The sequence below is a fragment of the Suncus etruscus genome, chromosome 18, assembly GCF_024139225.1.
Source record: "Suncus etruscus isolate mSunEtr1 chromosome 18, mSunEtr1.pri.cur, whole genome shotgun sequence".
Classification (NCBI taxonomy): domain Eukaryota; kingdom Metazoa; phylum Chordata; class Mammalia; order Eulipotyphla; family Soricidae; genus Suncus; species Suncus etruscus.
In genome coordinates, this window is record NC_064865.1 from 25,846,486 (window position 1) to 25,872,117 (window position 25,632).

The 25,632-nt window shown below is 42.1% G+C and overlaps 1 protein-coding gene across 1 annotated transcript in view; it reads right to left on the reverse strand.

The window, feature by feature from the left end:
- Positions 1-24,435, reverse strand: part of PLEKHG1 (pleckstrin homology and RhoGEF domain containing G1) — a 120,600-nt gene extending 96,165 nt beyond the window's left edge. The window contains exons 1-2 of the mRNA XM_049765320.1: positions 24,348-24,435; positions 9,685-10,190 (exon numbers count right to left, since the gene is read on the reverse strand). Coding sequence (XP_049621277.1) covers positions 9,685-10,092 — 408 coding nt within the window. The 5' untranslated portion in view covers positions 10,093-10,190; positions 24,348-24,435. The remainder of the gene's footprint in view (positions 1-9,684; positions 10,191-24,347) is intronic.
- Positions 24,436-25,632: the final 1,197 nt, after the last annotated feature.

The window sequence follows — 25,632 nt, forward strand, 5'->3', positions numbered from 1 at the left end:
GAAGATCCAAGAAGGGGGGCTCTTAGTCTCAGTGGATACAACTTGGGGGGGTGTGCTTTCTGTATTTCTACTTAAAAAAGGTAGATTTCCAGGATGTCACCAGATAGTTTTTTTCTAAGAAGGTGGCTGTAGGCCAATTAAGTCTGGGAACCTTAGAGTCCCTGTTTTTTCCCTTTAATTACACCTTTCCCCTCCTTACTCTTATTCTTACTCTTTTTATTTTTTTGACAAGGTGGGGTAGGGGAGAGTGGGGGGTTGGGTCACACCCAGTGGTGCTCAGGGGCTCTGTACTCAGGAGTGACCTCTGGTAGTGCTGGCAGACCATATGTGGTGCTGAGGACCTGAACCAGAGTTGGCTGCCTGCAAGACAAGCACCTCACTTCCTGCACTCTCCCCTCCCCATCCCATCCATCCCTCTCTTATTCACACACAAAGGGAAGGAGACATGGGAACCAGGCACCTGTTTTCATTCAGTTTTTTTTTTCAGTCAAATGCATATTTCTCCTAGGCTATTTACCACAGTAAGCAAGTCTTTCTAATCTTTAACCTTTATAAAATAGCATCTCCAGTCTTCTGGGATTCCTGTCTATTTTTTTTTAATGTTACTGATAATTTTTTGTTGGGGGCACCCAGAGGTGCTCAGGAATCATCTGTATTGCCAGGGATCAAACCAGAGTCAGCCTCTCTCAGGCACGTGCTTAATTCCTGTCATCTGATGACAGTCTCCAGCCACTGATAATTTTGTTTTCTGAAATTTTTGCCACATCTGGCAATACTTTGGGGTTACTCCTGGCTCTGCACTCAGGAATTACTCATGGTGGTGCTTGGGGATCATATGGGATGATGGGGAAAGAATCAGGGCCAGTGGCATGCAAGGCAAACACCTTATCTACTTTACTATCCTCATCTGTCTAATGATGTTTTGAGGTGTTGTGCTCAAACTCCATTTTTTCCCCAATAAAACCTTCTCCCTGTGGTTTTGCATGCAAAGAGATTTATAGGTACATGGCTATTATATGTCATGTTATATGTTATATGTCATTAGGGAAGAAACAACTGTAGACATGTTGGCACTCATAGTTTGTACTCTCCATTTTTAAATTAATATCTTTATTTAAGCACCATGGTTACAAACATGTCTGTCGTTGCATTTCAGTCATAAAAAGAACACTCCTCTTAACCAGTGCAACCTTCTTTCCACCAATGCCTCCCATTCCTCTCCTATCCATTGATTCTGCTCTCTTTGTAGGGTCTCAGTCATGGGCTAGACTTTATCCCTAAACTGCTCTCAGACTCACAGGCAGGACTCAGGGCCTCCAACCTCTCGGGCATTCTGGGATTGACCTCAGTTATTTGTCCCAGTTTGTAAAGCAAGTCACAATCAGGATTAGCAGGAAGTTAAAATGGCATTTCCATAATCAGATAAGGAAGCTGCCAGGGTGACATGAAACCTACCCTGTGCCTAATTACTGCACCAACTGATGAGCATTAGGAGAGTATTACAAAGTTCTTAGTAATTTGAAAACTAGTTCTGGTAAAGGCGAGTAGTGAGAAAACTACTACTGGCAATGACAAGTGTACAAGATACAATTAGACTTCTATGTCTATGGTGGGATGCAGAGCTAGAGATGCTCAGGTATTACTCCTTTCTCTGTGCTGAGTGATCACCCCTGGTAACGCTCAGGGGATCATGTGAGGTGCTGGGGATAAACCAGAGTTGGTTGTGTGCAAGGCAAGAGTCCTATCTGCTATCCTATTTCTTTTTTTTTTTTCCTAGCATCTGAACTTCCACTTCTTAAAACACAAGAATGTCAGTTGATCTGGGGAAGAGTTCATGGCTTAAGAACATGTTATAATGATTTTCATACTCCCATTGCTTTCATTGGGTTTTCATTGCTTGTCATTTCCTTTGCTGCCTATCATTTTTATTTTGGTTTCTCAGAAATACTAAAGAAATGAGTTTAAATAAAGGTCTGGAAAGTAATAAGGAAGGAGACCATTTAGATCTCTTAGAAATCCATGTGATTAAGAACTTGCATCCTACAAGCATCATTCTAGGAGGTGTCTGACAGCTTAAGTTTATTATCCCCTTTGATTCCCTTCAACACATAAGTTCTCTTTCTATCAGTAAGATAAGTGCAACCCTTCTCTTTGAATTAAGAGAGACCCAGTAGCATTCTCTCTAAACAGAAACACTATCCCATGGCAGTCAATGATTCCAGGGACCTCTTGGCAGGGCATTTGGGAAGGCATGAATAGAAAAAGAAAAAAGGAAAGCAATTTGGAGAGCAAAACTGAAATGATGGAGACAGAAGGGAGGAGAAGCACAGGAAGATACAAGATTGTGATACTGTTCCAAGAGCTAAGTGAGAAAACCTATGTAAACAGAATGCCTGACTCCCATCTTGACTGCAAGCACCATCATACATCTTTTTGTTTTCATGAGTTTTTCATTCTCTTTTTTTGGGGGGGGGTCACACCCAGCAACTCTCAGGGGTTACTTCCTGGCTCTACACTCAGACATCGCTCCTGGTGGGCTTGGGGGACCCATATGGGATGCTGGGATTCGAACCACCGTCCTTCTGCATCTAAGGCAAACGCCTTACCACTGTGCTATCTCTCCAGCCCCATATTTTCATTCTTATTCTAAATAGTGTATATATACAGCTTTCTTGGGCTAAAATAGAAAACAATCCTAAATTAGGGCTATGAGAATGTAAGTACTTACTTATTTGCCTGGTTTAGGGTAAGTTCTTAGACATTAGTTCCAGTTAAACTGTTTTGTAGTATTGTTGTTAGAAAGGCAAAGAGATAAGATTTTTTAATGTGGTAGATATAGGGCAGGATAGATTGTTTGAAGGGCTAGAGTGTAGCCTGGGTTTGAGCCTTGGCAGCATATGGTGCACTGCCAACTCCGAAGCACAGAACCCGGAGTTTGGGTATGCCTCCCAACCCCATATAAAACACAACTGAGTAAAAAAAAATGGTAGATTGGCAGTATGTTTACAACTACTGAGATCCACTGAAGTAGTAGACAAAGCTTAAGGACTCCTTAAGAGCATCTGAGCAAGTGAGGTATTTTCAACCATTTTCCCTAAGGAATTGAACGATAGGACAACAGATAAGGAACCTGCAGTTGACTGGGTTCAATCTCTGGCAGCCGATACTGTCCTCTGAGTGTCCCTGAGTGTATGAATTAGGACTAAGTGTTATTTTTCAAAACATTTTTCTTCTGTTTTTGGATCACACCTCACATTTGGCACTGCTCAAGGGTTATTCCTATCTTTGCATTCAGGAAACACTCCTGGTGGTACTCCATACAGGATGCTAGGAATCAAACCTGAGTAGGCAGCATGCTAAGCAATTTCCTTACTGGATAATAATACTGATAATATAATACAGATAATAATGCTGGAGTTTTGGGGCCAGAGAGATGGTATGGAGGTAAGGCTTTTGCCTTGCATGCAGAAAGTCGGTGGTTCGAGTCCCGGCATCCCATATGGTCCTCTGAGCCTGCCAGGAGTGATTTCTGAGCATAGAGCCAGGAGTAACCCCAGAGCACTGCCATGTGTGACCCAAAAACCAAAAAACCCAAAAACTGGAGTTTTAATACTCAAGCCCAAACATTCCCTAAGTTTGATGCCAGATTGATGTCCATAAGGAATTGAAGTGATCAAAGAAATGGTCTCCCTCAATCAAGCCCTACCTGCTCTTGGGAAAAAGACAATAGCAACATTTGCATGGTGACCACACACCCCAACCCATTCAAAACACTGTCTTGTTTGAATGCTTTCCATTGTTCATGCGCAGTCAAGGAGAAGGTGTGAGAGGAATATCCAAAACAGGTAAACCTATCAGAGAGGTTGAGGAGGGCAGTAGGGGCCTAATAGCCACAGTAAAAAGGAGCAGAGATATGGAATTGAGCAGCACCAGATCTGGGAGGAGTTAGTGCATTGATTGGAAGAACTTATCCAGGAATTTGTGAGCAGACAGTAACAGCAGGTTGGCTTCTAAATGACTGCAGAACCTACATTTTATTTTTTTCTGACTTGGGGGCCATATCAGGCAGTACTCAGAACTTAGTCCTGGCTCTGCACTCATGAATTATTCCTAGTGGGCCTGGGGAAACCATATGAGATGCTGGACAATAAACCTGTCTCACCTGATGTAAGGCAACCAACCTGTCTGAGGTACTATGGCTCCCTAAGTGGTTTTAAGGAAGATCTTACCAACTCCTTATGATAAACGCCCTTGGAAGGAAAAGTAAGGAGACACCTTCGAGAATTGTGCTCAAAGGTCCCATAAAAGAAATAAGGACAGCAGAGTGTGTGTGCCAAGGGCTGCAGAGCAACTCTTTATTAAATCCACCCACATCTCCAGCCTTCATTACAGCTCTTCTCGCTAAGTACTACACATGGGCGTTCAACACATTTTCCCCTCAATAGTCTCACAACTTGAAATGAATCTCATAAAAAGCATTGGGATAATAAAGGTCCTTTCAACTGGAGGGAAAGTACAATTGAAGACACCTGCAAATCAAAAGCCAGCGAAAACTTGGCCTAGTCACCATTTCTTCTGGGCTTCTTACTCTCTGTTCAAACCTTTCTTTCTCATCTTGACAAAGCTCCTCCTAGCCTACACGTTCGGTCCCAGCAATGCCCACACAAAACTCTTTTCCACAGCTGCAGGAAAGAGAGTCTGAGACCTGAATGGCCAAAACATTCAAGACCAAAATATTCCAAGCCAAAACATCTGCTTCTCTGACAGGATCCCAGAGTCACCTGTGGGGTATTCTCATTGCTATCTGGAGAGATGCAACAGATTTGGATCTGTCTCTCTGGCTCCCCATTATCTTGAAAGCCTATTACCATATTCTTCAGCATATAAGACAACCCTTCAACCCATGAAAAACTTCCTAAAAGTCAGGAGTCGTTTTATATGTTGGTATGTGGCATGCTGAAACTTATTCCAGCTTCAGGGACAAGTGATCCGCCCCTCTTACTTTTAAGACTTTTTAGGAAGTTTTTCATGGGTTGAAGGGTCGTCTGATACGCCAGAAAATATGGTAATCAAGGCAAAGAACAGGGCTAACTTTTTTCATGTTCTTCTGTTTGATTTGGCTACAACCAAATGGGGCTCAGAACTTACTTACTCTTATTTCTGTGCTCACAGATTACTCCTGGAGGTGCTCAGGGGGCTACATATAATACTGGGGATTGAGTTGTGGGGCCTGCCATATGCAAGGAGAGCATCTTAACTCCAGTATTACTCTAATCTTCCATGCTAATGTAAAACTGGCTTTTCATGGTGACTATCCTGTTGTCAATGAACTAGGAGCTGTATATAGAAATGAGAATACTAACTCTGCTCTTACTATAAGTAGAAGTGATAGTCCAGATTGTCTTCTCTGTTTGAAAACTCAAATGTACAAAAGTAAATCACTAGGTTTTAGGGCAAAGGAGTAGGTGATGGAGAAGCCACAGTGTGGAGTTGCTGAGACAGGGAGTTGAGGGCTTAGAGAGGCTCTGGGAAGAACAAGAGGAATTAAGAGAAAGAGGAGGAAGAATCAGGGGACAGAGTACAGGGGTAGGACACTTGCTTTGTATGTGGCTAATCAAGATTCAATCCATGACACTACATATAGTCCCTGGAACCCCATCAGGGGTAATCCCTGAGCACTGCTGGGTACAGTAACACCCCCCCCCAGAAAAAGAACCATAATATTTTCCAATAATTTTCAGAAAGCATTAGGAATTCACTTCTGGACATTGAAATGGCCTGGGAAAGGAAAAATGGAATTATTTTAACATGATGTCTCTACATTTGGGAAAGAAAGGCTTATAACCTTTTTTGCATATGTAACCAACATCTGGGAATCCTATCACCCACTAAATTTACAAGGGCCTCATTTCTGAAACAAGTTACTCTAAAGCCACTGGGGACCACTGATCACATCAAAAGAATCTAAACTAAATCAGTGTTTGCATCAATAATCTTTGACAAATATATTTCTACTCAAAAATTCTGAAAACAAAATCTAAAACTGAGCAGTAAGAATGGCTTAGGGATAGGATTTAAGAGATCAAATGTACCACTTGCGAAGGAAATGAATCAAACCGAGAAGGTCTATTAAAGCTGATTCATCAGATGGGACTCAGCAAAGCAGAAATCTGAAATTGTGCTATTGCATAATGAGAAGTCATACAAAACAGCTATCTCCAATACCTCCAAATATCTTTGTAGAAAATTATAAAGCCAGAAAGGCAGTCTTGTGTTCAGTTACTAATGGATGTTGGTGGTGGTGGGTATTTTCTGTTTGTTCATCTAAAGAAGACAAATTTTAGGGGGTGCTGTGTAGTTTCCTTTCTGGAAAGGAGACCACAAGCCCATACCTCTTGCCTCTATTCTTTCCTAACTGGTTCTTTAAACAGGGGTCTCAAACTCAATTTACCTGGGGGCCGCAGGAGGCAAAGTCAGGGTGATCCTTGAGTGCAAAGTCAGTAGTAAGTCTTGAACATTGGGGGGTGTGGTCCAAACAACTAAAACAAAACAAAACAAAACAAAAAAAGATTCCTCTAGGGCAGGACCACAAAATGTTGTACGGAGGGCCGCAAACGGCGGGCTGTGAGTTTGAGACCCCTGCTTTAGAGAATAACTCTGCTTGTCCTCGTGCAAACATACTTAATTCATGAATAAAGACAATCTGTATCTGCTTTTAAAGTGACTTTCTTCTTTTTCCTTTTTCTCTTTCTCCTCTCTTTTCTTCCTCCCTTTCCTCCTTTCCTTCCCATACCCAGCAGTACACAGGAGTTGCTCCCTAGCCTTAGGGTCCTCCTTAGGAGGACCATGAGTAAGATTAAATTTTGGGCTCCTATAGACAGTCTGTGCTCTGGTCCTTTTAGTTACTGCCTGGCTCTGTTTCTTTCCTATCGTGTGTGTGTGTGTGTGTGTGTGTGTGTGTGTGTGTGTGTGTGTGTGTGTGTGTGTGTGTGGCAACACCTGGAGGCCCTCAGGAGTTACCTGGCTCTGCACTCAGAAATTACTCCTGGCAGGCTTGGGAACCATATGGGATGCTAGGGATTCAATCCAGATAGGCCACATGCAAGGCAAACATCCTAGTGTGTGTGTGTGTGTGTGTGTGTGTGGCAACACTCAGAAATTACTCCTGGCAGGCTTGGGAACCATATGGGATGCTAGGGATTCAATCCAGATAGGCCACATGCAAGGCAAACATCCTAGTGTGTGTGTGTGTGTGTGTGTGTGTGTGTGTGTGTGTGTGTGTGTGTGTGTGTGTGGCAACACCTGGAGGCCCTCAGGAGTTACCTGGCTCTGCACTCAGAAATTACTCCTGGCAGACTTGGGAACCATATGGGATGCTAGGGATTCAATCCAGGTAGGCCACATGCAAGGCAAACATCCTACCCATTGTGCTATCACTCCAGGTCCCCTATCTTACTTTTTTTTTAACCTAAGATATCAATTAGCCTAAACAATTGTATTCCTGAGAGGCCAATTTAGTAATTAAAGGTATGGCAAAATTTTGAAGAAAGAAAGATTTAAAAAATAGGATAAACTAAACAAATCTCTGACAACCTTAAGTTCTCTGAGAGGTTATAAAGATTTTGGCAATTTCATAGGTATTTCTTATCAAGTGCAAATGACATCATTGTTGAAATGTAAAAAAATTGCCTTGGATTCGTCTACATTTGGAATCACATATTGTTTGGGTTGAACATCAATTGATTGTTCTATTTTTACTGAGAAGTTAAGTCATAGCTATTTTTAGCAGACAGTAAAACTCAGTACACAATTGTGCCTTAGAATTTTTTTCCTCAAGCTATAAGAATGCATGTATTTGATGGAAAATGTGCTCATCAGCAAATATTCTACTGTGCTCTGCAACATGTTGTAGATTAAAAGCTGGGAACAGAAAATGGATATTAACCAAGGAAAAATTATGACATAATAAGAAACAACAAAGTAAATACAGCATTTTTAATTTTCACAAATGGTTCCCAGGGGTCTAGGTCTGCCTCTCTCCTCCACCCCTGGCTGCGGCATTATTCAGTCAATAAGGACCTGAGGATGTGGTGCTGCTCAGGCTCTGCAGTGCTAGGGATAACCAGGGCCACACTGGAAGTTCTCAGGGGTTTCCTGGGTGTCACCCTGTGCTGCTGGGGATTGAACCCAGGTCAGCTGCATGGATGGCAAGCATTTAACTCCTATACTTTCTCTCCAAGCTTGACTCTGTTGTTGTTGTTGTTGTTTTGAGGGGGCATGCCCAGTTCAGAGGCCACCGCTCCAGGCTTAGTGATCAGGAAGCCACCTGGGTCTTCCACAAAAAAAAAAAAAAAAAAAAAAAGCCCTCTGAACTATCTCCCAGCTCAAGTATAGCTTTATGATAGGTGAATATATATGCCTTTGAAATAGGAATATACTTAATCAATGAGGAGTTCTATCTAAGGTATTGTGGACATTTCTCAATTTCTCCTTAAAAAGTGATTTATAAACAAAACCAAAATTAGTCACTGAAATTCCAGAGTATATAAGGTGGCACATGAGCTGAGTCAAGGGATCAGACCTGTTAGCTGAAAGTGAACAGAAGAAAACATGTTCAAGAGAAGATAAATGCTGTGGGTTTTCTCTAACTTTTCCAGCTAGCTCCCAAACACCCAAATGAATCTCACAGATCAGGGGTTTTCAAACTCATTTGGCATAGAGAATCACTTCAGCATCTTCTAGTTCATTACCTACTCCAACACCAAGCTGGTGAAATGACCAGTTAAGTTCAGACACAGGCAATAGTAGTTTCAGAAGCCTGTAGGCACTGACCAATAACTGTGATTTAGTGAAGACATGCTTATGTTTGGACAGACCCAACCCTATTCGATCCTCTCTGCTCCACAATTTCCCAGGCCCTAATATTAAGGTGCAGGACTAATGGACATACTGGTGTACACAATCAGATTATCATTTGTTTCTGGGCCACAGCCAAAAATGCTCAAGGAAATGCCAGGGTCTGAATCACTAACATGCTAAGCATTGTGTTCCAGTCTTTGAACTATCTTCTTGGCCTTAGAGCAACACTTTTTTTTTTTTTTTTTTGGTTTTTCAGCCAACGCTTAGGGGTTACTCCTGGCTATGTGCTCAGAAATTGCTCTGGCTTGGGGGACCATATAAGACGCTGGGGGATCAAACTGCATGTGCAAGGCAGACACCTTACCGCTTGCACCACCGCTCCAGCCCCCAATCAACACTCTTTTATTTGCTGTGTTGTCTTTTGTCTTTTTGGTCATACCTGACAGCACTTGGGAGGCTACTTCCAGTCTAACTTTGGAGTCACTCCCAGTAATGCTCAGGGGACCAGGTGGTGTCAGAGGTGGAATGTAGGCTCCTCTATAGTCTGTGCTCCCCACCTTTGAACCGTCTCTTGTCCTTTGATTATCATTCTTGCTTCAAACATAGAATAACCTCACCAACACAAAGACGAGCCAAAGAGGACTTGCCCATGGTTTAGTGTGTTACTAGGATTCCTTTGCTGATACGGCCAGTTTAAACATTGACACCATGCAGGAAACTGCCCCATCTGATCACCAGTGATGATCTTTAAAGTTGGCTGTTTAAAGTTGTCAAGATACATTTACCCCGAGTGGCAAACCCAGAGCCCGCCCCCGCCTACCTTACCTCTACGATTCTTTTCAAGTCTTGCACGTATGTCCTTTCTGTTTCCACAATTTCCTGGACGACGCGATCCACATAGAGCAACTTGGGACTTGCAGCGGACTGAGTGCTGGGTTTGGTGGTCCCGTTGGCTTCTGCCTGCCAGGGCGCCTGGGGCCGCCTTTCATCACCCTCGGTCACGTTTTGTGATCCCAAAGGGCTGTCTCGGGCCAGCTCGCTGCTGGAAAGTGGTCTGGCTGGCATGAGCTCCAGCCTGATGGCCCCAGCGTCCTTATCCTGGTGAAACAAGCCCAAGTGGCTGCTTGACGTCAAGGTCATTCTGCTGCCAAAGGAGCCGTGGCTGTCCCGGGAGGAGGCCGAGGAGGATGTGGAGCCGAAACTCACAGGACGGTCACTGTCTGAGAGTTCCATGGTCTTTAGTGCTGGGGAGCGGCTGCACCTGACTGTGGTCCTGGGTCCCAGAGCCTTGGTTACAGCTGAGGGCACTTGATGAGACAACAGATGCACATCTGTATGTGGTCGAGACAGAGAAAGAGCAAGAAAAGCAAGGTAAGTGGGTCTTTCCAGATTCTAGGAAAGTTCAAGGCCAAAGGGGAACAGTAAACCCTCAGGATTGGCAATTACAGCCCAAATGAGCAAGTTGAGTGTGGGGAGAGATGCAGAGGCAGTGATGGTCAGCTGGGGTACAAAGGTGGAGCTCCCCAAGGATCCTCCCATCTGTCCTCCGAGAGTGGATGGAGGAAGGAGGACCAGGTTCCTTCAAGTCTCCAGATTTTGGTTCTGTGTATTCCCAAGGCCATGAGCATTAATTAGTGTTGCCTCTAAGTGACTGTGATGACTAATTGGGGTGGATTCATTCCAAAGGATTGAACTTAGGACCCAGAGTCCAACAGACAGGGTGCTATCACTCAGCCTAATTTATTTAGTTATTTAAATTAAAAATTGTGTGTGATGGGGAGTTTTGGCTATTCTCTGTGATGATCAAGGGCTACCTTGGCTCTGTGCTAAAAGGTCTCTCATGGCAGTGCTCAAGGAATCATATGGGATGATGGGGATCAAACTAGTCTCTGCCACATGCAAGGCAAGTGCCCTACCTCCTGAACTATATCTCTGGCTCCACAAAGTGATGTATTTTAAAATAATAGGGCTCTAAGAATATCTGCAGAGTAGAAATGTGACAATACCCATAGCACCTTCATCTTAGATCTAGAAAGTTCTGAGCTACTAAAAATTTCAAAAGCTATTCTGAGGTAACACTAAGTGCCCATCTTTATTTGCAATACAGCTTCATCTTAAAAGCAACCTGTTCCTTTGCTTCCCCCAATAATGACATTCCTGGTTTATAGAAACAAAACACAATGAATGTGATTACCACAGCTATCCATAGACTGTAAAGATAGCAGAGTGGGTAATACACTTGCCTTGCACATGGCCTAACCAGGTTTAATCTCCAGTACCACATACAGTCTTCTCAGCACCTACAGAAATGATCCCTGAGCAAAGAGTCAGCCCCAAACACAACCAGATATGACCCAAAAAACACACAAAAATCCCCCACCACCTCCCACCCTGAACATATGTCAATGTGGGCCCAACTTAAACTCTATGTGATTAGACAGCGACTGTCCAATCCCAAACCCTACATCTCAGACATAGAACCAACACAGTTCTCTGCAATAGCTCCAAGAAAACAAAGTTCCTCTGGGACATTCTTAATATTGCTCTGACACCAATATGAGCCCATTTTGATATGACATCCTGACAAAGAGGGAATGGTAACAACTTGATCTAAGAGCAGGTTACCTTATTTCATCACCTAATGATAAGATGAAATCAGAAGACCCGTCATCCTTTGATCTGTGCAAAAACCAAGATCGCAAACTATAGAAGACTGATGGTGACAACCATGACTGGGCAGAACTTATCCTGGGACTAACGAGAAAGACCCTAGCCTAGGCTTTGGCCTATGATCTGTACAACAACCAAGATCTCTAATTCCAGAGGTCTGACTGAGACAACTGCAACTGAGCAGAACTTCTGAAAACATAATGAAAGACTCTATCCTAGGCTTCATCCTAGGATAGGTGCAAAAACCAAGACCACCAGTTACAGAAGACTGATTAAAACAACAATGATGAAACAGAACTTCTAGAATGGTAAAAAAAAAATTCTATCCTAGGCTTCATCCTATGACCTGTGCAAATACCAAGATCTCTAGTTATAGAGGCCTGATTTTATCATCCACAACTGAGCGAAAAGATTCCTAGCACTAAAAAAAAAAAGACCTAGGGGAGTGAAAAAGAGCATGTATGAAACCTGTCGTTATTCCCATGACAGTATGCTTCAAGTATGGAGAAACCCTGTATCTCTTAGGCCAACAGAATTCCCTCCCCAATATTTACTGTGCCTATGCAAAAAAAAAAAAAAAAAAAAAAGAGGCACTTTTTTTTTTATTTTGTCTGTATTGCTGTGGTGCCTTTTGGTTTTTTTGTTTAATTTTTTTGTCACTGTAGTTTTTTTGTTGTTTGTTTTCTTGTTTGACTGTTTTTGTTTGTTTCTTTTTTGTTGTTTTTATATATTTTTAACTTTTGGGGGGGTTTTGGGCCACACCCAGTGATGCTCAGGAGTTACTCCTGGCTATGCACTCAGTAATCACTCCTGGCTTGGGGGACCATATGGGACACTGGGGGATTGAACCATGGTCCATCCTAGTCTAGTGATCACAAGGCAGATACCTTACACCCCACGCCACTGCTCTGGCCCCATATTATTTTTGTCTTTTTGTTATTTTTTTTTCTTTTTCCTCTTCCTTCTCTTAAATTGATATTTATAACCTCTAGATGGAATCCTCCTGATTTTTTTGTTTGTTTTTTGATTTTTTTTTCTTTTTTCCCTTCACACAGAACCACATAACTTGAATCATCTTGTTCTACTCCATAAATTGAGGGGGGAAATAAAATGGATGGTACCAAGACCAAACAGTCATATGAACATTGAGTAGAAATAAAAAAATTATCAGACTTAAACACCAAATCCAAAGCCAATGACAACAGAATCGATGCCCAATCTACAACAAGCTAGACACAGAGGGGACCACTTATACTAGCAGTCCGGGGAGCAAAGAAGGGGGATATGGGATGCATGTTGGGACAAGGTATGGAGGGAGGACAACATTGGTAGTGGGAATGCCCCTGATTCAATGTCACTATGCACCTAAAATATTACTGTGAAAGATTTGTAATTCATTTTGGTCACAATAAAAATTATTTAAAAAGATCCCCCAAAACAGAAAACAAAAAAATATTCCCAAACTAAAATCAACAAAAACAACAACAATAAAAGAGAGTGATAAAGGAAAAAAACTATTTTCCTTAGGCAGGCTAACATCTCTTCTAATTAGTTTATAAAATTTTAGAAAAAAAATAGAATGAAACTTATAGTTGTTAGGACATAAGACAAATATAAACATGGTGACTTATTTTTCTACAAGGACATGTTTTGATTTGACTTTATTGAAACAATCAAATGATAGTTACCAACATTTTATATTATATTAGAATGAGTCAAGTCATCATCTTGACTTTGCTAGATATTTTAAATTCATGGAAAATATTAGTATTAACTTAAAATGCAAATCTGAAAATTATGAAGATGAAATACAAAGAACTTAGGCCATAAGAAACAGTAAGAAACATGTTGGAGATGAATCATTTAACCACGATCAGCATAACCACTACCACATGGCATGTTTGCTGCACATTTTGAAAGTTTTTGCAATATTCTTTCTGCTTGTTCTATAACAACTTTATGGCCTATAAACAGTGGGTTCTAGTCGCTAAAGTGCACTTGCTCTAGAAAGCCTGTTTGGGGGTGGCAAAAATCCAAGAAGCCTCCAGGCATTGAAGTATGCTCACAGCAAAGGAGGTGTGCCCACTTGTGGGACACAGGCCACATTTGGATTGAGAAAGTCCTGAATGGTTCAGTGGTGGCAGAAGACACAGCAGCCCTTTCTTCCCTGTGCTGCCCACCAGAAGCATTACCAGGAGGCTGTTCTCCCTTTCAGAAGTGGGCACTGCAGTTTGAGAGTATTTAAGGATGATTTTTATTTTGAGTAGTACCAAAGATGGAACCCAGTTCTTGTGCATGTACTTTGGTCACTGACCCCTATGCCTGGCTTTAATCAGTATTTCTTTTAGACACTGAGGCTCCAATGAGGCATGAGTTAGGACCAAATCTAAATAATATTCAGAAATGCAAGGAAAAATTTGGAAAGCTGCAGATGAACTTATACCAGAAATCTGAAATACTGGTCTCTAGGGCAAGTTCTGATATTCTGACTAGTCAATAGTTTTCCTTCCCATAGAAACTCTCTTTAAAATTTATTATTTTTTTTTTTACAAAGTTGTTCATGATCCAGTTTCAGTCACACAATGCACAATACTCTTGACCAATGCACATTTCCTGTCACCAATGTCCCTAGTTTCCCTGCAACCCTCCTCCTGCCTGCCTCAATGGCAAACATTTTCTTCTCTCTCTTCATTTTTTCCCTTTAGGCACTCTATGGACTTTGCAATACTGTTACTGAAGGAGTATCATGCATATTATTTTCCCTTTCAGCCCCAGTTCTTGTTCAAAGTGATCATTTCCAACTATCATTGTCATAAAGGTCCCTTCTCTGCACACCCCTAACACACACTCCAACTCTTAGTGGCAAGCTCTGTCCTACCATGGACGAGTCCTCCTGACTCTTACACTTATTGTTATACAGTGAAAAATACATACTCTAGCCACAGTGGTCCTCAAACTATGGCCCGTGGGCCACATATTGTACTTGTATCTGTTTTGTTTCTTCATTGCAAAATAAGATATATGCAGTGTGTATAAGAATTCGTTCATAAGTTTTGTTTTTACTATAGTCAGACTCTCCAATGGTTTGAGGGACAGTGAACTGGCCCCCTGTTTAAAAAGTTTGAGGACCCCTGCTAGAGAAACTCATTTCTTTTGCTCTACTATCTTTCACTCTGAGATGGACAACCATATGGGTACCAGAGGATGAAAGAGGACCAAATAATATTGCAGCATATTTCAGAGGTGCTCATAGGGGCTGCTAAGGATGATGCAGCCTTTCAGAAGTCAAAGGGTGGGGCCAGAGAGATAGCACAGCGGTAAGCCTTACACACAGCTGATTCGAACAAATGGTGGTTCGAATCCCGGCATCCCATATGGTCCCCCGAGCCTGTCAGGAACGACTTCTGAGTGCAAAGCCAGGATTAACCCCTGAGCACTGCCGGGTGTGACCCCCCCCAAAAAAAAAGAAGTCAAAGGGCAAGTATGAAGCTCTTCAGGTCAATAGAAGTTTCTCTTATAAATGGATCTTTAAGTACAAACATGAATTGGGTCCTCCTAGGGAAGCTCAGATATTCCCAAACTGGGCAACCTAACCACTGGGACTGGCTGAATATATAGGCAAGCTGGAGCTTTATGAAATAGAATATTCAAGGTATTTAGTCTCCGTAGGGTTTTGCCAAATGTATTGCCCTAAACTACAGAGCTTCCCAAATTACTAATGACAGAAGCAAAACGTTTAGAGCTAGATCACATAATAGCATATAATATAAAATTTCATTTGCTAATGGATAACATTTTTATGTTGATTCATTGCTTAGAAGATAATTATAGTTTTCTCCCATAAGGAAATGGACCTTGTAAAAGCTGTCTAGTCTTGTTCTCACCATTCTCAAAATAATTTAACATTTCTATTCTGTCTGGTCTATTTTTCCTCATATAATCAACTCACCAATTATTAATATTTGTCTCTAAATGCCACATGTGGCCCTGTAAGCAGTGGGCATTTGAACACTTTAAAAGTAGCCAGTTTAAATTGAGCTATGTTCTAAGTGTAAAATACACACCAGGTTTCAAAGACAGTATGAAACAATTAAAAACCCCACATTTATGGGGTTTTTTAATAGGCAAGATAGTTCAATGAATAAAGCGCTAGCCTACATGCAGCTGATCAGGGTTCAATCCCCAGCACCCCATCTGATTCTGTGAGAACTGCCAAGAGTGATTCCTGAGTGCAGAGCCAGGAGTAGTAAAGCAAAAATTCTCATACCTTGTTAATAATTTTTACTTTTTTTTCTTTTGTGCTGGTGGAGATTGAATCCAAGATTCATGCATGCAAGATATGATCTTTGCACTGAGCCACATCTTCAGTCACACTAAGTTTTTTATATTCATGACATATTGAAAAATATTTTTTGAAGAGTGGATTCAATAAACTCACCTCAACAGACTCTCAGTGATTTGGGGCTGGTAAGCTAACCCAAAGCACTGAGCACTGCTGATTCCTCATGATCTTTCAAGAGCTGCTAGGGGCACCCACCATCACTACTGGGCTTGGCCCAGTCAGTCAACCATACAAACACTTCACAAAACAAACAAACAAACAAACAAAAAACCTAAAGCGCCAACTTCACTGATTTGGTTTGACTTTTTGTTATTGTGAACCCTAGATAATAATAAGTAGTATTTTCAGTATGTCCATGAGACGATGCTGATATAAAAGTTTGCCAGTAATTGATAGTCTGTAAGATATGTGTGCTTCTTTATTAATCCAGGTCTAACAGGAGCAGACCATGAAACCTAAAGCTAATCTTTACCTGATTGGTTTGGGATGTCCCATGTGGGGCTCAGTAGCACTCCTGGTGATACTTACTTAAGGCTCACAGGGCTAGTGGTACAATGAAAGGCTGAATGAGAGATTCAATGTGAGATTCAATGGATCACCCAGGCTACTCATAGGTTACTCCTGGCTATGTGCTCAGAAATCGCCCCTGGCTTGGGGGGACCATATGGGACACCGGGGGATTGGACTGCGGTCCGTCCTACGCTAGCGTTTGCAAGGCAGACACCTTACCTCTAGCGCCACCTTCCCGGCCCCGTAACATGCATTTTTTAACAAACTCTCCTTCTGTGAATGGTTTCCCTGCCTTAGCAATCATCTCACTAACCATGTAACTAGCTTCGACTGATGCAACATTCTCTTTGGTTGCTTTCTTGAAGAAATCTTGTTGCCCCATTAGACATGCTTTAAGACTGGCAACCCTGTTGGCTCTCTCATTTCCTTGATATTTTGCACATTCCTCAGCATGTTTAGTTGAATAATGGCGTTTCAAGTTGTATTCCTTGTGCACTGCAACTTTCTCTGAGCAAATAAGACATGTGGGGATGCCCCTTTGCTCAACAAAGAAATACTGCATCTCCCACTTTTCCTGAAATTGTCTGTGCTAGTCATCAATCATTCTCTTCACTGCAGGCTTTGATGAAGTCATGATGAAGGTATGATGTTGTGTATGTAAACATTTTATGGGATTATTATGTTACTGACCCTATCCTGATCAGTGATTGTGTGACTTGGCATTCTGCCCCCACCCTAGGGTGGTACCTGATTCTGCTTTCACCATTGGGTGGTATCTAATCCCACCATTGGGTGGTACCTGATTCTGGGGGATAAAAACAAGGGTCTGTAGAAAAATGATTATTTTGTGCTTTTTTTTCTTCCCCCCCCTGCATAGGTACAGTAACTATTGGGGATATTATAGAGGGAATTCCCTTGGCCTAGGAGATACAGGGTTTCTCCACCACTGAAGTATACTGTCATGGGATTAAATATAGACTCCTTGCATGATCATTTACTCTCCCCTCGATGCTTTTGTGGTGTATGGAAGACTTCTGCTTCGTCATGGATGGTAAAATCAGACCTCTGTATCTAGAGATCTTGGTGAGACTTTCTTTTATATTCAAGACTAGCTTGCGGAAATCCCCTTATTTCCCAGCCTCTCTCCCCACATCTCCATCTTTTTACTTTATAAGAACCAAGTGAGGTATGCAGGAGGGGCTGGGGCCCAATGGGATTTGTGCCTGTGTTAGGTTGTCCTGGTGACACCTAAAAGATGTCCCAGAATCTTACCCATCATTGACTACCAAACCAGCCTATAGGTCATGGGTTTCTACTAACATAATATACGCTGCAGCCTTTCTGTTTCCAGTTTGTACTGTTAACCCATTTACTACATTAGAAAGCATTGTAACCATGTGAAAACAGTTATTAATCATGGCCACCAGACTATTTAAAATGCATGGTCCAAAAGTAATGATAATTAAAAAAATAATTAACCGTCCTGCCAATGCAGATAAAAGTATAGTAAGCCAAGGGGACCAATTAAACCAATTTTGATACCAAGATGATCCCGCCTCCCACTTTCTTTTTTGTTCAATTCCCTCCTGCAATTTATTAATAGAGTCCTCAGCCAGTCCAGTATGGTCAGTATAGATGTAGCACTCTTCACATAGGGCAGCACAAAGGCCATCCTACTGCAATGGCTGCCTGCTAGGTTCCAAGGGCTGCTGTTCTGGTGGCTGCTCCTGCAAGGCTTAAAAGGGAGGCCACAGTAATCGCGGCCACAGTGCCTGGGTCCCGCTTAAAGCGAGTTGTGGGGCAGAGGGGTACATATATGGAACAGAACGCCAGGTAACTCAGGGAATTAACTGGACAATGACACATACATCTGGGTTATTGCTTAAAAATGCTGATGGATATAGGCACTTGGTAAGGCCTATATTTTTATATAGCCACTGTTCAGTGGTTGGAATTGCCCAATCAGAAAAAGGAGATGTTCAACTGGTAAAATTGAGGCATAAGGGGGACGATTGTACTGTCTCCCTACTCCACTATATAGGCAGGGGCCTTGACCCTTATCCCCCAGAATCAGGTACCACCCAATGGTGGAAGCAGAATTAGGTACCACCCTAGGGTGGGGGCAGAATGCCAGGTCACACTCTAGGGTAGGGCACAGTCACTGATCAGGGTAGGGTAATATAATAATCCCATAAAATGTTTACATACACAACAATATGACAAAATCTAATTCTGTAATAAACTTCTCTCCCTTCTCTCCCTTAGGCCTCCGATAATGCAAGGGACAGCGGGCAGGAGCAGTGGAAATGACATCTGCGCTAGGCGCAAAGTATTCACAATTATTCGCTTACCAAATATTCACAATAAAAAATCGCATTAGTAAGAAAAAAATCACAAAAAATCGCATTAAACATTTGCATACCCCGAACAGAACTGCTCGGGGTATGCGAATGTTTAATGCAATTTTTTTCTTACTAATGCAATTTTTATTGTGATTATTCGGTAAGTGAATAAGCGCGAATACTGCAATATTTGAAGGCTAGCCGCGGGCCACAAAATGTTGTACAGAGGGCTGCAAACGGCCCTCGGGCCGCAAGTTTGAGACCCCTGGTATAGGGCTAATGGATTTTCCAGGAGTCTGAAATCTAAGGAGCCGAAAGCCCAGTGAGTAAACCCCAATGGTAAACTTTGTTCACCTTAGAGAAACTTTTTCCTTTTCTCCTTCTTATTTCATAACTTTTTTCACCCAGTCCTGAACATAGAACTTCTGAGAACCTTTCAAACAGGATTTAGGACTCTCCTCTGTGGATATTTTTAGTACCCTAAAATAAGATGGCACCACCTTGAAGGAGGTTCTCTTGGTCCACTTGATCCTCCAAAAACTGAAGGGTGAAGGAGAATATGGAGAAAAGTCAGAAAGTGCCAGTGACTGTTGAAACAAGATGCCCCGAGACCAGAGAGATAGCACAGTGGGGAGGGCATATGCCTTGTACACCACTGACCCAAGTTCAATCCCAGCATCCCTGAGCACTGCCAGGCGTGATCCTAAATGCAGAGACAGGAGTAACCCCTGAGCTTCATCAGGTGTGGTTCCCAAAACAAACAAACAAAAAACTAAAGAAGTCCTATCAGCCTGAGCATAAAATAAAATGTCTTGGTATGGTAAGGTATGGTATGGTAAAGTATGGTATGGTATGGTATGGTATGGTATGGTATGGTATGGTATGGTATGGTATGGTATGGTATGGTATGGTATGGTATCTTGTATGGTAGTGCAGGATGGGGCTCTCTCGCAATTCTAGGTGAAAGAATTCCAATTCCTTAGCTTTCTTTGTTTGCTTCTCAAACTCCCATTATTTAATTGCTATCCTTTGGAATGTCACTGCCAGAATGAAAAACAGCATTTCTTGGCTCCTGGGCAGCTGGAGGGTTAAAGTAGAACTTTCCGTGGCTCTGCTGCCCACTTTCCTGTGACTTTGTTTACATGCTAAAGGGAGCCTTGCTCCCAGAGCAGACACTTCTCATGGGCTACCCAGGAGAAGGGGGGGGGGAAGAGGTACATAAAACAACCCCCCCTCAACCCAGCAGGGGGTGAGAACTGAGCAGTATTTCCAAATTCTACTCATTGTTATTCTAGACTTCAAATACCTAGTCTGAGTTCCTTGGCAGGACAATCAGGGAAACCAAGAGAATGTCTTGTGCCTAGGGCCCATGAATACCGAAACTGAGGTAGTTCCTTATTACATTGCTGTGAATGACTCAAAGACAGGAGGCAGGGGGAGATGAAAGTAGCAGCAAGGAGTGATTCTATCAGCCAGCAAAGTTCATTTCAGACAACACTTGCCCAAGCTGTAAACAACTGCTATCCTGATTTAAAACAAACAAAAAACACTCCCCAAATTTAAGTCAACCTTATAAGAAATTTAAACTTGGACTGGCAGAGTTATATGGAGGGTAGGGTGCTTGCCTAGCATATGGTCAGTCTTGGTTTGATCCTTGCCATTGTATTTTGTTGCCCAAACACTGTCAAGAGTGATCTGTGAGCACAGAGCCAGGAATAAGCCCTGAACATCACTGAGTGTGACCCCAAAGCAAGCAAATAGAGAGAGAGAAAGAGAGAGAGAGAGAGAGAGAGAGAGAGATAAAGATTTGTTACAGAAAACAGTGGGGATTCAGAAGAATTCTATTCTCTGACATACCTCTGACAGAGCAGAGTATTCAATGGAAAGAAAATAACCATCAGAAGCCAACATGGATTTTCATTTCTTGGTTCTAGAAAAACCCAGTATGAACCTTGCAAAATGGTAAAGCAAGAACAGCAGTTCCACCTATTTCTCTGGACTCAGAAGAATCAACTGGGGAATGTGATTTTTCACATTGATTTGTGGTGGATCAGTAATGAGCAAGGTAAAAGTTTCTTTGTTCATAGCCTTGACCACTATGGGTTGTTATTCATAACAGGGGATATGGGATCATGAGTTTGAAGGAAGGCTAGACTAGCTGAGCAGGTTAACAACAAAAAATCCCAGGGGGCAGAGAGATAATTCAGTGGATTGAAACACAGACTTTGTATTGCATGCATGAAGCCCAAGTACAATTCTTGACACCTTATGGTTGTTTACCACCAGGAATAAATTCCCCCATCCCCAATCACCAAGTTGGAGTAACTTCCCAGTAATACTAGGTGTGGCTCCCAAACAAAACAAAATACACAAAATAGATAGTTCAAAAAACTTTATCACGGGGAAGTCAGTAAACCAAGTATTTGCCGAAGGGAAGGGATAAAAAATGAGAAAAGAGGTTTTGCAAAAAATGCTCTTGCTGGAACAAGGAAGAGGTGAAGGGCTGTGTGGTGAGCCAAGATTCTTTCAAGAGAAAACATCTGATATTTACATCAGATAATTCATTGATTGAGTTCCACACCAGCCAGCAGACTCAAAGACTCAAATGACCAGGTTTACTCAGCTGAGTGTCAGTCAGTGAATGTGTTCTGTAATGTGTTCTGTAAATGGCCTTCTGTAAGTGGTGCTTCCAGATTTTCTACATTGGAGGTCACAGGCATCCCAATCTGGATCTAAGGGGAAATCCCTGAAGGTTCTCATTCAAATGCTAATGTTTTCACATTTTCTTTTAAGGGGGGGGGGTGATTTTTATTTAATGTGGAAGATGAAAGAGATTTGGGAGGGGAGGTTCAAGCTGAATCATTCCTCATGTAAAGCATTTCAGAGAGCACTGTTGACCACCAAATCTACTCCCTCTTTTCAGCAACAGATTCTGTGCACACTGCACCTTCTTAGCATCAGACTAGCATATGGTCAAATTCTCACCAATGAAGATATAGATCCTAGTAAATGACCATTTCTCAAGCATTAGATATCATCCCTTTACCTTCTTTTCTCTTTCCCTGGGGGCACCACAGTGATCTCATGAACCAATGCCCCAGAATAGCATTTCTCAATCATAGGTCTGCAGACCCCAAGAATATTCCAGTAGGACCACCAGTAAAATGGGAGACTAGGGGACTGTAAATAAAAATTGAGACTAGGGGACCAGAAGGAGGGGGCAAAGGAAAAAACAAACAAGGCCAGAAGGGGGCACAGTTGAATTAAAAGATTGATAAACATTGGCCTAAATAATACACAGAGCAAATAAACAGGAGGCGATCTGGGGGGCTGCATATGCCCCAAGCCCCCACATGGAAACTTCTGGTCACCCTGAAACTAGACAGACTATGTGGTGAAGCCTTGTTGATTAGTAGGGAAAGGCTCAAGGACCCAGGGTGTTTGGACCCTGCAAGTAGAGTTTTTCTAAACATGACTAAGAGTGTTTGAGATGATGGATCCTAAACTTCTGAAAGTAGTTTTCTGAGTCTGGGCCCACAAGCTTCTAGCAGAGCCTTTGCTCAAGTCCTGACATAGAAACCTGCAGAAATCTCGGTGACTAGTCTCCAGCCAATACTAGGTGTTGGAGTGGTTTGTTCTGCAGCAACAATTAAGCCCCCAAGTTCCTCTTCCAAATAACAATGATTACTCTGATCATGATATGCCATTGCTTGAATGCTCTATCCAATTATCTTCACAAAACAAACCCCCAACATTAATTTACCCAGGTTATTACTTTATAAAGGTGTGTGTGTGGGGCAACTCCAAAGAGTTTAGGTAACTTGCTCAAATCTAAACTTTCAATCAGACTAGGGTTTTAGATGTCTAGTCTACTTTTCCTTGTACTTGGCTATAGATTCATATCCTCAAACAAGAATCTGGTATAAGCTCCATGTTGAAACCCCAGGTGCCAAATCATACGCCTGAAAGCTCAGAGGACCAGCTATGACCTAATATTTGATTAGGTCAGAGGTCAGAAGAATGGCACTGCATTTCCTGTTTAGCCTTGACTCACAAGCTTTGCTCAACAATCCCTGTTTCTCTGGTCTGTTTTTACAAATGAAGGTGAGAGAGTTGGACTGGTGACTTCCCCAGGTGCCACCCAATCCTGTCATAAACCCAATTCCTGAAAACAGCCACCATCCTGTCCCTTCCTAACTAGACTCAGGGCACAAGCAGTAATCACAAGTAAGACATTCACTTCTCTAGCTCTTGGACATGAAATGCGCATCACTGACTGCCAAAGAATGAAAAATCACCACTTTTCATAGAAGTGAAATAATAATCCAGGCTTCAGCTTTCTTTTGAACGGCATCTCTACCATTGTGTGTGGAAATTCAGGGCAGCAACAATGACAAGCAGAAACACAGGCTCCAGCTGAATTGAACACACTTAGTTCCAAACACTTCCGTGGCTGTACACAGGACGGCATTCAGCTAACTGACCATTTCTTAAAGAAAAAGAAGGAGGAAGAGAAGAAATTCAAGTGACTAACAATAGCACCCTGAGTAAATAGATCTCCCCATGTAGATGGCACACTACACATTTTCTGAAAGAAAAAGAAGAAAGTGTCTAACAATAGATATCTGAGTAAATAAGTCCCTCTCATAGGCACACAATGTGAAAACTATCGAATGTCATGTGTCCACATCCTTCAGGGATAGAAAAGGGCCAGGATATGCCATTGAAGGGGATGCCAGTTTATAAAGTTTATGTGCAGTGTTACCCGAATTTAGAATTCAATATGCCGCCTATTTATTATTCATATTTAAAAAACAGAAAGGAGAGAGCATAAAATATGAACATTGATATCCTCAAGCAGGGAGATGGACGGCTTTCTCTCCTCAGATATATATCTATAAACACCATCTTTCTTTAATTACTGTAATGCTTTTATCACCTGAAAGAGAAATGAAAATCACAGCCTCAGACCATCTTGAGAAGCTCAACATTTTAAATTATAACAGGGATTTCTATGTTTTCACCGAACAAAAATGCCAAATAGATAGACCTTTCATAAACATCAAATTTGTTCAAGTAACTAAACAAAATAATATCCCCTTCCAATAGGCAACGGAGTCAAACACCCTCTATGCCTCCACCTTCATAATCACTCCTCCTAACGAAAAGTCTTCTCACTAAGAAAACTTCCACCCAGCGTGGAAATCGCATTTAATCTCCTGGGGTTCCTGCTGAACCCCAGGCTGAATCTCATTGCTGCAGTTGCTAAGCATGAAAGCGGCTACCGCTAAGTTTCTGCCCCCTGCACAACCTGCAGGAGCTTTCCGGGAAATGCACATTACAAGGCTGAGTTTTTCAGGTGCCCAGAGAAGAATTCAACTCTTCCTGTGTCCTGACCTTCACAATGAGCGAAGCAGCTCTAGTTGAATCTCCATTTCACTTTGAGATTCAACCCAAACCCAAAGAGGAAAAAAAGAAAAGAAAAGAAAACAAAGCAAAAAGCCACCCTTCCACCAGGCAGTCCAGGTGGCCGGGGGTAAATCTAAGCCTGTCTGACAACTCTTTCGAAGGCACTGCAGAGTGCAGAACCAGCAGAAGCAGCAATGCAGCCAAGCCAGCCTCACCTTGGAGCAAAGAAAGCCAGCAGCCCAGTTCCTTTCTCAGCGCGATGGAGACGGTCCCGCTGCTCAGGGAAGTCACAGGAACAAGAGAGTTGCAGAACCAGGGACATCAGCTCGCCGGGCAAAGCGTGAGCAAAGCGAGCTCTTTCTCCCCAGGCAGAGCCACACTGTCTGCCTTCCACGGATGCAGTGACCTCCCGGAGGGGTTCGGTCAGGTGAAATGAGCTCTGGCTTACCAAGTCTGTGCAGCTCCGTCCTTGGAAATATTGCATGAGTCAGCTTTTATCTTGCAGAGCCCCAAGCACAAAGGCTGGAAGGGAACCTGATTTGCAACTTTCTCCCTGCCTCTTTCCCCCTCTTGTGCCCACCACAAGCTTCAGCATCACTAAGAGCCTTAAATGAAACATGACATCATTCAATTGAGAAGCGGGACAATAGACAGCACTGTGGGTAACTTGAAAATGCACACTTGGCTGAGCAAGACTCCGCGCCCGCCCAGCCATTCTTTTGTGAACATCAAATACAACCCACACTCGCCTACAGCCACTGGGGCTCCAAACTACAAGCTCCAAACTCCCTTCCCGCCCCCGCCCAAGGGGGCAAGAGCTTGGGAGCTCTGGTCTTTCTAAATTCCCTTCCTGAATGCAAGTAAATGCAATGAAAACTTTTAACTTCAAACGTGTGTGTGAAATAGATCCATGCATCCTTTTCCTTTAACCTAAGTTTTACTTGTTTAAAAAAAATTTTTTTTTTAATGTTTAGGCATCAAACTAGGGGCCTCACACATAGAATCTACCTCAGAGCTATACCCCCCAACCCATTAATCTAAGATTAAGAAGGAAATTTGACTGTCGGGGAAGCAAATAACAGAGTTCAGTTTGGATAATTAGTTTTTATTAACATTTCATACAACGTTGAGTAACTTAAACTTGATTTAAACTTATTTGAAAAAGAAAAAATAACTAAACATCCATAATCAAAAAAATCTATTTGGGGGGCTGGTGTGATAGTACAGTGGGTAGGACTTTTTACCTTGCAAGTGGCTGACACAGGTTTGATCCCTGAGAGCCAGTAATAACCCCTGAGCCGGGCTGGTGTGACCCAAAAACTTTTTAAAAAGTAAAAAAATAGATAAGATTCAATAAAAACAAACCTTTAAAAATTTATTTGGAGAAAAATATTTTAAATAAAAATTTAATAATAAAAATTAAAAATTTATTAAAAAATAAAATAAATTAAAATAAATAAATAAAATAAAAATTTTAAACTAAAACAATTTTTAGTTTAA